At 52.6% G+C, this 15,048-nt stretch overlaps 1 protein-coding gene across 4 annotated transcripts in view; it reads right to left on the bottom strand.

Moving 5' to 3' along the window:
- MKRN2 (makorin ring finger protein 2) overlaps positions 1-15,048 on the bottom strand; it is a 38,123-nt gene that overhangs the window by 6,087 nt on the left and 16,988 nt on the right. For 3 of the 4 annotated variants that reach the window (XM_024982528.2, XM_059879560.1, NM_001045989.2), the window contains 5 exon segments: positions 12,904-13,032; positions 11,830-12,011; positions 10,505-10,809; positions 9,478-9,692; positions 6,882-6,992 (listed from right to left, as the gene is read on the bottom strand). In XM_024982528.2, the coding sequence (XP_024838296.1) occupies positions 6,882-6,992; positions 9,478-9,692; positions 10,505-10,809; positions 11,830-12,011; positions 12,904-13,032 (942 nt within the window). 4 annotated transcript variants of the gene reach the window in all.

A 15,048-nucleotide genomic window follows, 5' to 3' on the forward strand; every position in this document is an offset into this window, starting at 1 on the left:
CCCCCTGACCTCTTTTCAAGCACGTGGAAAGGATGCCACCTCGCTGATTATTAGATAGGGCTAAATAAACATCACAGAGAGGTGTCTATCACCTCCTCACTGACAGTGGCCATCCTCAAATCTCTACAAACAGTACCTAGCACAGGGCAGAGAGCAAACGGACTCCTCCTGGGCTGTCTCTGGGAAGGTATGTTTGTAGGAGGCCCCATCGACAAGGGGCCAGAGTTTTCTAAAAGTTAAATATACACACACCAGGTGATCCGGCCACGACAAACCTGGCCTACAGGCGAAGGCGCGCCACGATTTCAGACGCGCCAGGCCCCACCCTCAGTGCTCCGTCACCAGCAACAGACGGCACAGGACACCCGTCACCAGATGAGGGGGTTCGGAAGACGGGGAACTTCACAGAATGGACTAGTTATTACTCAGCCACAGAGAAGGAGTGAAGTGACGCCAACAACCTGGATAGCCTCGGACTTGGCATACAGAGTGAAGACCTTAGACGCAGGCGTTCCAAAAAATGTATATGCTATTAGCTGGAGGTGGGATCTACCACACGAGACAACTAAACCCACGTCAAAAGCAAAAACCGACTGGCAGGCCCACAGCACAGCCTGACAGCCGCCCGAGAAAACAAGATGCTGGTTGTTAAATGGGGGGGTCTGACTGGCATGAGCACACGCGTGCAGAGCAGACGGCCGACAGAGGCCTGGTGCTCAGCACAGACGAGTCCAGACCTCACTCTAATAAACTAAGGCACGAAGTGAAACAAAATATGTATGTACGTGCATATACACGAAATATACATGTGTGTATATATAAGTGAGTCAAGCGGCTGGACACCCAGGAGAAACAGCACAGAAGAGGAAGCCTGTTCCAAAGGAAAACACAAACCGAAGGTAAAAGCGAGGCCAACGGCGTTCCCCTGAGGTCTCTGGCCCCCGGGCTGTGTCCCAGCCCTGAAGCCTGGGCGGTCTTGGGTCCCAGCGCTGCACCTCCAGGGAGCTGCAGGAGCCGGGCAGGATGAGGCTGCACACGGCACCGCCGGGCCCTGCACGGTCTGCCCCGTAAGGCGGGGACCACACTGCAGAGCCAGGAGGGCCCGCCGACGGCTCAAGCAAGCCGGGCGGACCCAACATCGGCACACCCTCCGGTCGGCAAGGGCTCCAAAAAGGCACCGCGTCTGCCAGTGTCCTGGTGCCAGCGTCCTGGTGCCGGACTTCCCATTCTCTACGAGGAGCCCCTCCCTGCCGGGACAGCACCCTCAGCCCAGCTGTCTCCCAGCGGTTGAGCTCTGCCTGCTGGGGCGTGAGGCTGAAGGGGAGGCGGGAAGGAGACGCAAGTCCCTGGCTGAGTCCTCTGGCACACCCCACCCTCCCCTAGGACCCAGCACCCGCACCTTCTCTAGTTCCTCACTGCCCTAGCAACCAGAACAGAAAACGCGGGAATGCTGCCGGCTTGCGTAAATCTCTGTACCAAAAACTTAAAACATGGTGCGTTCGGGCCCTTTACGCAGATCTGGGGACTGTAAATACCACCTGTCTTCGAGCCCAGTCCCTACGTTTTGTCTTCAGTCCCTGTGACCGCGTGCGTTGTGGCCCGCCTGCCTTCTCTGTGCATGGAATTTTGTACGCAAGAAGATTTGAGTGGGTTTCCATTTCCTTCTCCAGATCCCTGGACTGAAGTGGTGTTTGCTGCATTGGCAGGCGGGTTTTTTACCACTCAGCATTTTGTGCACACATGCTCAGTTGCCTCAGCCATGTAAGAATCTTCGATCGTAGGACTCCTGCCTGCCAGGCTCCTCTGTCCGTGGGATTCTCCAGGCAAGAATACTGGAGTGGGTTGCCATGCCCTCCTCCAGGGGATCTTCCCCACCCAGGGATTGAACCTGCGTCTCTTGTATCTCCTATATTGGCAGGTGTGATTTTTACTAATAGTGCCACCTGGGAACCCCCTGACCCACCAGGGAAACCCCAAAAGACCCGTTCCAGGAGACAAGGAAACCCTGCCACTTGTGACATCCTGGATTGTCCCGGAGGGCATCATGCTAAGTGAAGACAGACAGGGAAGACACTGCAGGACCTCACACACACCTGGGGTTCTCGGCAAGAGTTACACAAATAGCAACGGAGTAGAAACATGGTAGCCAGGAACACAGTGCTGAAAAACAGGGGAAGCTGGTGAAAGGTTACAAACCCTCCCTGTAAGATGAGCACGTGTTTAATGTAAAACACAGCGACTGTGGCTGAGGACACTGCAGGGCACTGTGGAAACCGCTATGGAGACGGCAGACTCCACACGGACATCACCACGGTCAACGCGGAAATCAGACTGAGTGTATTCTTTGCAGCCAAAGATGTAGAAGCTCTACAGTCAGCAAAAACAAGACTGGGAGCTGGCTGTGGCTCAGATCATGAACTCCTTATTGCCGAATTCAGACTTTAATTTGAAGAAAGTAGGGAAAACCACTAGACCATTCAGGTAATGACCTAAATCAAATCCCTTACAATTATACAGTAGAAGTGAGAAATAGATTCAAGGGATTAGACCAGATAGAGTGCCTGAAGAACTATGGATGGAGATTTGTGACACTGTACAGGAGGCAGTGATCAAGACCATCCCCAAGAAAAAGAAATGCAAAAGGCAAAATGGCTGTCTAAGTAAGCCGTACAAATAGCCGAGAAAAGAAGAGAAGCTAAAGGCAAAGGAGAAAAGGAAAGATATACCCATCTGAATGCAGAGTTTCAACGAATAGTAAGAAGAGGTAAGAAAGCCTTCCTCAGTGATCAGTACAAAGAAATAGAGGAAAACAACAGAATGGGAAAGACTGGAGAGCTCTTCAAGGAAACCAGAGATACCAAGGGACCATTTCATGCAAAGATGGGCTCAATAAAGGACAGATGGTATGGACCTAACAGAGGCAGAAGATATTAAGAAGAAGTGGTAAGAATATACAGAAGAACTGTACAAAAAAGGTCTTAATGACCCAGATAACCACGATGGTGGGGTAACTCACCTAGAGCCAGACATCCTGGAATGTGAAGTCAGGTAGGACTTAGGAAGCATCATTAAGAACAAAGCTAGTCGAGGTGTTGGAATTCCAGTTGAGCTATTTCAAACCCTAAAAGATGATGCTGTGAAAGTGCTGCACTCAATATGCCAGCAAATTTGGAAAACTCAGCAGTGGCCACAGGACTGGAAAAGGTCAGTTCTCATTCCAATCCCAAAGAAAGGCAGTGCCAAAGAATGCTCAAACTACCACGCAATTGCACTCACCTCACACGCTACTAAGTTAACGCTCTAAATTCTCCAAGCAAGACTTCAGCAATACGTGAACTGTGAACTTCCAGATGTTCAAGCTGGTTTTAGAAAAGGCAGAGGAACCAGAGATCAAATTGCCAACATCTGTTGGATAGTAGAAAAAAAACAAAAGAATTCCAGACAACCATCTACTTCTGCTTCATTGACTACCCTAAAGTTTTTTACTGTGGAGATCACTACAAACTGTGGAAAATTCTTCAAGAGATGGCAATACCAGACCACCTGACCTGCCTCTTGAGAAATCTGTATGCAGGTCAAAAAGGAACAGCTAGAACTGGACACTGAACAACAGACTGGTTCCAGACTGGGCAAGGACAATGTCAAGGCTATATATTGTCACCCTGCTTATTTAACTTACAGGCAGAATACATCGTGAAAAATGCCAGCCTGGGTGAATCACAAGCTGGAACCCAGGTTGTCGGCAGAAATATCAGTAACTTGATATTATGCAGATGATACCACCCTAATGGCAGAAAGTGAAGAGGAACTAAAGAGTCTCTTGATGAGGGTAGAAAGAGGAGAGTGGAAAAACTGGCTTAAAACTCAACATCAAAAAACTAAGATAAAAAAAAAACAAACAAAAAAACTAAGATCATGTCTTCCAATCCCATTACCTCAGGGCAAATAGATGCGGAAAAAATGGAAATTGTGACAGACTTTATTTTCCTCTCTCCAAAAATCACTCCAGATTGTGACTGTAATCAAGAAATTAAGAGACACTTGCTCCTTGACAGAAAACCTATAACAAACCTAGATAGACAGCCTATTAAAAAGCAGAGACATCACTTTGTCAACAAAGGTCTGTATACTCAGAGCTGTGATTTTTCCCGTAGGCAGGATAGATGTGGGAGTTGGACCATAAAGAAGGCCAAGCGCCAGAGAGCTGGTGCTTCTAATTGTGCTGGAGAAGACTCTCGAGGGTCCCGGGACAGCACAGAGATCCTACCGGTCAGTCCTAAAAGAGATCACCGTTTCCACATTCACGGGAAGGACTGACGCTGAAGCTGAACCCCCAATGATCTGGCCACCTGATATGAAGAACTGACCCACTGGAAAAGACCCTGATGCTGGCAAAGACTGAAGGCAGGAGGAGGAGACGACAGAGGATGAGGTCGTTGGATGGCATCACCGACTCAGTGGACGTGAACTTGAGCACGCTTCAGGTGGTGACAGCTGGAAGCCTGCCCGGCATGCTGCAGTACATGGGGTCGCGAAGAGCTGGAGACAACTCAGTGACTGAACAAGCTGCAGTGTCGATTATACCTCAGTCAAGCCGAGTTCTAAAACTGTACCACCACCTTGTTAGCCTTACGTATGTAAATATAATGCATGTGTATTACATCTGTACCACAAAGATGCTAATAGGGAGGTAACTGCATTTCATGTATGGCAATAGGAGTATTAACTGCCTGAAAAATTAGGAATACATTGTAATCCCAAGTAAAAAAAACAGTTAAGAAAAAAGAGAAGCTTAAAGATGTCAGTTAAAATGGAATTCTAAAAAAAATATTCAAAATAGCTCTCAGTTGTAAACAGTAGCGGTGTCCTTCAGCAGAGGAGGAGATCAGCGCTTCAGCAGGCAGGCCTGCTCTGGTGGCTTTGGTATGTGTGTGTTTCAGCATCACGGGTCACGGTCTGAGTGTGTGTGAGTTCCCGGCAACCCTCAGGCCCAGCGGGACGGGGTCAGCAGACAGGTGACGGAGTCAGGAGGTGGGCCCTCAGGAGGGCGAGCAGCGCTCCTGCAGGGGGCCCCGTGAGCTCCTTCACCCTCCCAGCACGTGAAGACGCGGCGAGGGGGTGCGGGCCCTCACCGGAACCTGACCGTGCCGGCACGCTGATCTCGGACTTCCCGGCCTCCAGAACTGCAACAGTGAGCACGCCTGTGGTTTTTAAGTCCCCTGGTCTGTGCCATTTCATTACAGCATCCGAAACAGGCTGAGAAACCACATACAGGGAGATGCACCGTGGGCACATCCTAGCCCCTGGTTCCGGGGACAGGGCCCTCCTCTGGAGAAACCACGTCTGCTGACGCAGCGAGAGATCTCGAGAGGGGCTTGTCCTGGGTTAATGGGAGGGTCTCACAGGAGAGCCTCACCGGGGCCAGAAGGGAGAGAAGAAGGGGAGAAGGCAGAGGTGGAGGGGTGCTGCCCCCCGAGGCCGGGAGAGGCCTGGAGCCCCCGGGGAGCCACGCCTGCCCACACCTGGTTTTGGGCTCCCGGCCTGCACACCGTGGGCGCCAGTGTCCGCTGTTCCTAGCCCCCAGTCTGGTCGTGTTCCAGCAGCCACGGGAGACAAAGCCCAGGGTTCTGCCAACCGTCACCGGTGCCCCCGCAACACGGTTCAGATTCCGTCCTCACAACACAGCCCGCAGGAAGCACAGCCAGCCCTTCAGTCCAGACCAGACCACCACACAAACAGCGCACGAGTGCGGGGAGGACCGACCGTCCGGAGCTCTTCTCATGCCTGTCAGTGGCCGGTCACTCAGCGCTGCCTGTTGCCTCCTCTTTCCCAGTGCTAAACCCTCAAGAGATTTGACAAAAACCGATAAAGAAGAAACTGGCCAACAAAGACAGACACGCAGCCAAGCAAATGGAGAGTGGCAACACTGAAGTGAGAGTGAAATCCGGCTTCTCAGCCCTCACCACATTCAGGGCCCCAGCAAATTCATCCTGATTCTCCCGCACAGACAGAGAATCCAGGTCTGTTCCAGAAACCTCCACGCCTCCCGTCACATCCCCCACCTGCTGTATCTCGCCTGGCTTGTTGTAACAGGCCGACTGGTCTCCCTGCTTCCCCTCTGTCTCCTCTTTATTTGCAGTGGTGCAGTCACAGGTCACGTCACTCCTCTGGTCAAAAGCCTATGACGACAGCCCACCTCAGCCAGAATAAAAGCGGGGTCTCCCCAGTGCCCCCAGCCCTACATGATGTGGCCCGCCCTCCCTTCTCAGCCCGCACAGCAGACGCGCTCCGGCTGCAGGCCTTCTCCGCAGGGACCACCCCTCCCTCGGACGGCCTCCTCAGCCACGTGGACACGGCCACTGCCTCCCCTTCTCAAGGCCTCTGCTTCCTTTGCCGAGGTGCTCCAGGCTCCACCACGGACACCGCGACCCCTCCCTTCCTGTCCCCATTCCCAGGCTTGTTTCTCTCCTTCGTCCCACCGGCTAACATCCTGTTTATTTCACTTGTTCACTTCATTCAGTGGAGCGAGAACGGTGCGCGGGCTGGGATGTCTGTCTTCTGTTTGAAGCCGTATCCCCAGCAACTAGAAAAAGTCTGTCATTCAGACCCTCACTGCCATTTGCTGAATCAACGATCAGGCACGACGGGCCTACCTCAGCATTACAAGCAGGATTTCAGGGGCATACTGCTCAGCTTAAGAACCGAAAGGCAAGCCCACTTCACCCCAGCCACGCTCATCTCCACGCCCCCAGAGCCCGGCCCACTGCCTGAGAGAGAGCAGATGCCGAGCGGCCTCAGGCCCCCACGGTGGAGGCCCTACACGCTGCGCGACAGGACGAGCCGGGCCGCCACCAAACCACGCGTGCGCTCACGGCACTTACCCCATTCCCTGTTTGAAAGCTTCGATCAGCTCGTTCTTTTTGTTCTGATCTTCTACCCAGTACACACTTGGAATTACAAACTCTGATATCACGCGGCATTCTGGACAAGACCTGCAACGAGAAGCAGGTCAGGAAGGGAGAGACTCAGCCACAAACCCTGTGCCCACTCCCCACTAGATCCCGCGCCCACTCCCCACTAGACCCCGTGCTCAAGTGTGTGACCAGCTGGTGTCTCTCACCCCTGAATTCTAAAAGGTACAAACACAATCCTCTAAGCCTAATTTACAGTTAAAACATGTTCAACAGTAAAAAGACAACCTAATTTTAAAATGGGGAAAGCACCGAGTAGGCACTTCTCCACAATGGCCAACAAACACAGAAAACGCTGTTTAATACCATTCATTAGATATGGGGGAAACGCAAATTAAAACCATACTAAGGAATCACTTCATACTCGCTACGATGGCTAACATCAGAAATCAAGACAATTTCAAAATAACTGTTGGCAAGAACGTGGAGAAACTGGAATCCTCCTATGTTGCTGAAAGTGATAAGTTAAAGCGAAAGTCACTCAGTCGTGTCCGACTCTTTGTGACCCCATGGACTATACAGTCCATGGAATTCTTGAGGCCAGAATACTGGACTGGGTAGCCTTTCCCTTCTCCAGAGCGTCGTCCCAACCCAGGGATTGAACCCAGGTCTCCCACATTGTAGGCAGATTCTTTACCAGCTGAACCACAAGGGAAGCCCGAGAACACCGGGGTGGGTAGCCTGTCTCTTTTCCAGTGGATCTTCCCGACCCAGGGATTGAACCAGGGTCTCCTGCATTGCAGGCGATTCTTTATCAGCTGAGCTATCAGGGAAGCCCTGGGGATGCAGAATGGTTCACCCATTTTTTTTTTAACAGACTAAGAGCTTCGGGCTTTCTTTATCTGGCTGTGCTGGTCGTAGCTGCAGCACACGGAACCCAGTGGCGCACAGGCCGGGAGCCGCGGGTGCCGGCTTGGCTGCTCCAAGGCATATGGGACCTCAGCTCCCTGAGGTGGGGCTGAACCCACGTCCCTTGCATTGCAAAGTGGGTTGCTCGACTCTGGACCACCAGGGGCGTCCCTGGTTCAGCCACTTTGGATAGCAGTCTGGCAGGTTCTCAAAACGTTAAACACAGAGTTTCCATATGCTCAGCAACTGCGCTCCTAAGTGTATACCCAGAAGTACTGAAAACAGCAGGCAAACAAATACACAAATATTCACAAGCACTCTAGCTGTAACAGCCAAAAATGAGAACAACCCGGACGCTCATCAACTGGTGAACACATAAACAAAACGCGGCCTAGGCACAGAACGGAATACTACTCGGTCACTAAAGCGAACAGTATGTTGACTCATGTTACAACAGAGGTGAACTCTGAAAACACGCTGAGTTGAGAAGCCAAACAGAAAGGCCTGCTTATTGTAGGATTCCACTTCACGTGTCCAGAACAGGCAAATTCACAGAAATACTGATTTACTGATTGAAATCAACCTTGAATATTCATTGGAAGGACTGATGCGGAAGCTGATGCTCCAATACTTTGACCACCTGATGAATGGACTCATTGGAAAAGACCCTGATGCTGGGAAAGATTGAAGGCAGGAGAAGGGGACGACAGAAGATGAGATGGTTGGATGGCATCACTGACTCAAAGGACATGAGTCCGACCAAGTTCTGTGAGATAGTGAAGGGCAGGGAGGCCTGGCGTGCTGCAGTCATGGGGTCACAGACAGCCGGACTGAACAGCAGCAAAGCAGTCACCAGGGGCTGGAAGGAGGGAATAGGCAGTGACTCAAAGCAGAGTTTTTTCTTTTTAAGATGATGAAAACGTTCTAAAAATAGACTATACTGACAGCTGCACTACTCTGAATATAATAAAAGTCCTCTGAACTGTGTATTTTATCTCAATAAAGCTGTTATCTCACCACACAAATGTGTGACTTTAGACCAGTCACCTGACCTCACCATGAGTCACCATGTGAGTTTCCCAACACAAATCGAGGGTGATGATCACGGGGTCACTGAGAGAATGATGACGTGACGAGTGGAAATCTCTCGCGCTGCCCAACACGTGGCGGCTTCTCCCTGTGGGCGAGCTCTGCTCCCTCCCACTGAGGAGCTGAAGACTCCCATGTTCCGATGTGAGTTCTCGCTCAGTAGAGCTGGGACAAAGCCCTGTGCCAGCTCAGAGGACACTTCCAGTGTCAGATGCCATGTGAAATGTGCTACATGCGCTACTTCATTTAGGCTTCAAGTGACCCCTATTTGACAGATGAAAATAAAAACAGGCAACTGTCCTAAGGGCGGACCACCAGTTACGTGAGCACCAGAGTCCAGGGGGCCTTCTCACACAGGGGCGCCTGCTGAGGTCCCCCCGACACTGCAGATACCTGCAGGAACTGACACCCACATTTAAAAGGAGAAGGCATCTGGGCTCGGGGGGCTCTGTGACTTGCTCAAGGCCCTGCAGCCTGGAAGACGAGGGAAGGCTTCAGAGCGGACGGAAGAAGGTCCTGGGTCGAACCTCCTCCCAGTGCCTACAGCTCAGACCCCAGCCGCACTTACTTGATGATGGGGTTCTCGAACTGCTTGGCGCAGCGCCACTGGCGGATGCAGGACAGGCAGTACGTGTGGCTGCAGCTGGACAGGATCCCAAACCTGCGCTCCGAGGCCGACGCCTTCTCCAGGACCACCTCCATGCAGATGCTGCACACCTTGTCCTGGCTCGCCTGGAGGGCGAAGGCCTTCTCCATCTCGTGCTCGAACGCTGCCATGCAGACCTGACGCACGGAGTGGGGAGCCTGAGGTCCGGGAGAAGCTGGGCCCACGAGGCCAGCTCGGGCCGGGGCCCAAGGCTGCCAGGCAGGGCCTGCGTGCGGGACGGCGAGCTCTCAGGCCACCACTGGCTCGGCCCTCTGCCCTCCAGCACTGCTCCTGGGTCGCCTCCAATTTAAACCCGAGATCAGAGGCCCGAGAAGGCTGCAGGGCCAACGTGGGGTCACGGAGGTTGCCAGGACTGTCACCCTGGTGTCCTGGCCCCTTGGGCACTGCCCTTCCCCACACCAACACCAGACACGGTGAGCAATTCTTAAGCTAAAACATCGGGCTGACAGGCCAGGGTCGGAGGTCGTCAGCATCACCTCCTCCCAGGAGCAGCAGTCACCAGATGCACCCCTCCACTCTGGAAGCAGGTGAACACATCCCGGAGCAGCACCACGTGCCAGGCACCGGAGTCAACGCGAGGGATACGCAGCCCTAGGCCCTGGCACCGTGGACGCACACTGAGCACTGCATCCCTGGGAGGAGGGCAGCTCTCAGCGGTGCTCACCTCCACAAGCCCTGGAGACGGCGGAGGGTGCAGCCCACCCACAGCCTGTGCTGAGCAGAGGCCTCCAGAAGACGCTGGAGCCTCCGGCCCTGCACGGTCCCTCCCAGCAGCGGGCTCTTCACACTCTCCGGGGCCGGCCTGGCTGGCCAGGCCCAGGATGCAGGTATTACTGGCAGAAAGACGCGGACAGAGCTACCAAGGATTTCATCACCCAGTGCGCCCCCCACTCCTTCAGACGCGTTCACGTCAAGCCGGGCACTGTACCTTCTCGTGAGCTTTCCTCTGCTCGGGGTCGAAGGGGTGCAGGACGCGTAGCCTACAGATCTCGCACACGTCCCCATGCAGGTAGACACACGCATCCCCAAAGCGGCACTCCCCGGCGGCCGCGTAGGGGCACAGCTGCTGCCCGCCGCCGTACGAGCTGCCAGCCTCCAGGTCGTCCAGGCCGCTCCGGATGGCGTCCAGGTAGGAGTGCGGCCTCAGCTCAGGGCCGCTCTGTGCGTCGCTGCAGCCCCCGGGGCTACTCCCCACGCCAGGGCAGGTCCTGTCTTCAGCCATGCCGGAGAGATCTGAAGAGAAAATGCCCAGCACACAGACTTGTGAACACCGGCCCCACCTTTCTAGGAAGCCATCAGTCAAAACCTGACAAATTAACCCTGACTTTGGGAGTTTCACCCTTGGGAACGTATGGAAAAAAAATAAAGGCCAGAGGGGAAAAAATGTTCAGAGTGATATTACTTAGGATTGTAATAAAAACCAAAAAGCCATAATTGGCAACACAGGGAAATAGCAAAGCAGACGGTGATACATTTATATAAAAGAATGTGAAAGTTGCTTTTTAAAAACGGCAAGTATGGAAATGTCAACACACGGACCAGTTACACTTGAAAAAAGAGAAAAAGTCAAATGGAATCCAGAATGATGTCAACAGGATTACAGAGACTTCCTTTTCACCAGTCACTTTACGGTGAGGAGACTAAAGATCCGGGGCAGGCTTCTGGCCCTTCAGCCACCATCCACCTCTCAGCCAAGAGCTGCCACTGCCCCGGCACACACTCCTAACCTCCTCAGAGGGGGTATCTATGGGACGGACCTGTTGTTCGCTTAGTAGGGTATCTGCCTATCTTATGCTGAACAATTTCCAGAAGTAGAAACTCCTTCACCTGCTGAGAACCAGCCAATAAAAACAACTACAGTTTGTAGTCTCTGAACAGGCAGACCCTGTTCCAGGGCACAGACCACTCCTCAAGCCGTGACGGGCTGTTCTGTTTCTGAAAGTGCAACTGGTTCAGCGTGAGGACTAAGACTGTGAACCGACGGAGAAGGGAAACAGCGAAACACGCACTTCATCAAAATGTGGAGCTCTGCGGCGAGCAGCCTGCGGCCTCTCAGAGCTAGGCCGGCACCCCACGAGGTGCCAGCAGCGGCCCTTCCCCACCTCGGGCACGAGGCCAGACGTGTGGCCCGAGCGCCCTGCAGCAGAGGAGGCTGTTCTCAGGGGGCTCTGGGTAGGTGCTGAGGGGCCCTGACAGGGAAGCCTAGAACGCGAGGGTGCTGTTCAAAGGGGAGACAGGGGTGCGCCTACTCACTTCGGTCTCTCAGTACCAACGTCCTTTTCTCACGCTTCCCAGGCTCGTGTAAGTTAGTCTTCACGATTGATGCAGTGAGCTCAGAAGCAGGGCGAGGGCTGTGGAAACCCGGGGAGGGCACCCCATGGGGCATGGTGCCCACGGCCCCACCAGCCGCAGCAGAGGGCCTCGTGTGATCATACCTGAGGAAGACACACGCAGAGGCATCAGGACCCCCACACGCACACGCCTCACCCGCCCCAGGCCGCAGCGGCTCCCCTTCTGCTCCATCTGCGCACGTGGACAGGGAGACAGTCTTCTCCTGTACTTTAATCGATAAAACTCTTACCAACTGGTAAGAACTGCCTGGCAATTCAGAGTGGGTGGTACACTGCTGTCTCTTACTTCCTCTGAGTGCCCTTGTGGAACTTGAGTGGGATGGACGTGCTGCCCAGACCACGCGGAGCCCAACCCGCCAGGAGATGCTGGCTGTTCCCTGGACTCCTGGGGGTGCCCGCTGGCGGGAGCAGAGCAGGGCGGGCCAAGTGCCCGCATCCAGGGAACACAGGGAGGGACAGAGGGCGCCCCCGGTCTAGGAGGCAGAGCAGCTGCTCTATGTGTGCACAGGGAAAAGGCACCTACAGACGGCGGTTTCAAATGAAGACTCCATGTGCATAATGTTTGCTGCACGGGCGCTCACACAAAAAGCTGGAAGCCACCTACGTCTCTAAAAGTAGCTAATATAGGAAGAGTTAAATGATGGTACATCAACATTATGGAAAGTTATAAAATTACAGTTAGTACGTAACAGTGGCAGCACTGGGAAGAGCTTATGACACGTTATTAAAAAAAGGCAAGACATAAAATCTTAGGTATACTGTGAATGCAAATTCATAGTTACAGACTCATAAGAACGGGCCTGAAAGTGACTTTGGAAAATTAAAATTGTTTTTAGGGCACTAAGTTTGAGGTTTCCGAATTGTTTTTGTACACTCCTTTTGAAGTTCTCCCCTCATCAAGACCCAAGGTCCAGATGAAGGATCTAAAGCCCGAGCGCCAGCTGAGGGTGGCGGCCGGCGCAGGCGCGGCTCTTGCCTGCAGCGCGCCCCGTAGGCGCAGCAGCCCTTCTGGTAGTATTTGCAGACGGTGGACGGCTTGCTGTTCGCCAAGTCGTGTGAGAACAGGCACTGGCTTCCTTCCCGACACACACCGTGCATAAAATACCTGGAGAGAAAGCAGAGGCACAGGGCTTTTAGAAGCACACTTCACTTTCCAAATCACCATATTCTTGAACCAAGTACACAAACACACACTCTCCATACACTGTGTGTTCAGTGGGCACTGCAGATACCCGTGTGTCCTTGACTCGAAGACACAGTGATTTTAGGCACACCACAGCTATTTCCATGGCAGTGTTTCAAGAAGAAAAATGATCCCACATATTTCTATCTTACAATACATCCTCTTGATCTAAGAAATGTTACCCGCGTAAAATGCGAGCCTCCTAACTGAGAAAGTACACGCTGAAGACCCACTCCGTTCTCACGGAGTTTAAGGGTCTGCTTGTACAGAAGCCAGAGATCTGGGCTCAGGCCCCAGTGGCGTCAGCTATCAGCACGTCGCAAACCAGCTTTGGGGGCCCTGCTGCTGCTGCTGCTGAGTCGCTTCAGTCGTGCCCGACTCTGTGCGACCCCAGAGACGGCAGCCACCAGGCTCCCCCGTCCCTGGGATTCTCCAGGCAAGAACACTGGAGTGGGCTGCCATTTCCTCCTCCAATGCATGAAAGTGAAAAGTGAAAGTGAAGTCGCTCAGTCGTGTCTGACTCTTCATGACCCCATGGACTGCAGCCCACCAGGCTCCTCCGTCCATGGGATTTTCCAGGCAAGAGTACTGGAGCGGGGTGCCAGTGTCTTCTCCGAAACTTACACCACCTACCCTACTAAACCGTGCTAAGGACCACACAGAACAGCATAGCACCAGGACAGTCACCAGTAAGAACGTCCACTAAGCCATCCAATTCCAGCCCTGAAGGAGCCACAGGGAGGCTCTGTCCAGCCAGAGTAGAGGCCTCACTGAAGACTCAAGAGCGAACTGGAGCGGGAGGTGCTTTGACATTAAGGGCAAACACATTCTCAAATACAGAGATTTTAGATCTGCCCCAGTAATGTTTAGAAAAAGAGAGAAAAGCTTCAAAACGAGCTAAATGATAGCAAATAACTTTCTGGCAGTTAAAACAAACTTTAACATTCTGTGAGGGAGAATAAAATCTAAATGCTCAAAAACACAACGTTTGGCATTCAATCGAAAATTACTGGATATACCAAAAAGCAGGAAAATGTGACCCCCAACCAGGAGGACAATCGGTCAGTAACAGGAATGGCCGGCGATAGACTCAAGAGACAAGGATTTAATTACAGCCATCACAGGTTGTGTTCAGTATGCTGGAGGCTTTAAGGGAAACACAAAGATAACATGAGAAGCGGACAATGTAACAGAGAAGCGAAGGGGACTTCCACAACAGATGAACCGAAGGCAACGGCACACACGACATGACGCTACAGCACGGCACCAGAGCACTGAGAAAGCCTCAGAAGGCCTGCAGACACGCGCAGACCACCCACACTGAAGGACAGAGGGGAAGAGAGGCTTTTGCTTCCAGCTAGGAGGAGCATGGAACTTGTCCTTCCACTATGAAAAACTAGGAAACAGAACAAAACATATCAAACAACTGCTTTCACACATGGACAAAAGGCAGCACCAGACTGGCCTTGAAGGCGAACAAAGGCACCAAGCCCGGCTTCCTGCCGCGAGGCATGTCTGGGCCTGGAGCAGGGAGGGCGACCCCAAGCAGAGCCCTGCGGTCTTGCCTGAGATGAAGAGACAGAAACTGCACTTCAAGGAGGCAGAGGGAGGCTCTTTTAAAAGCCTATAAATAGAATTACACGTATACAGTGACTGACTTTTGATAAAGGTGTCAAGGTAATTCAACAAATGATGTTGGACCCAGTATACACATGAAAAAACAAAAAACATCATGTCTGCTGATGCTCCCCAATGTGAGTGAAGGATACAACACCACGGCCACGTATCCTAGCCCAAAACACTCAAACCCGAATCCAACAAAACTGTGGATCTACACATCAAAGAATAAAATACCTAGGGATAAACCTACCTAAGGAGACAAAAGAAGTACTCCAAACACTGTAAGAACACATAAACAGATGGAAAGATATACCATGT

Source organism: Bos taurus, chromosome 22, assembly GCF_002263795.3.
Source record: "Bos taurus isolate L1 Dominette 01449 registration number 42190680 breed Hereford chromosome 22, ARS-UCD2.0, whole genome shotgun sequence".
Classification (NCBI taxonomy): domain Eukaryota; kingdom Metazoa; phylum Chordata; class Mammalia; order Artiodactyla; family Bovidae; genus Bos; species Bos taurus.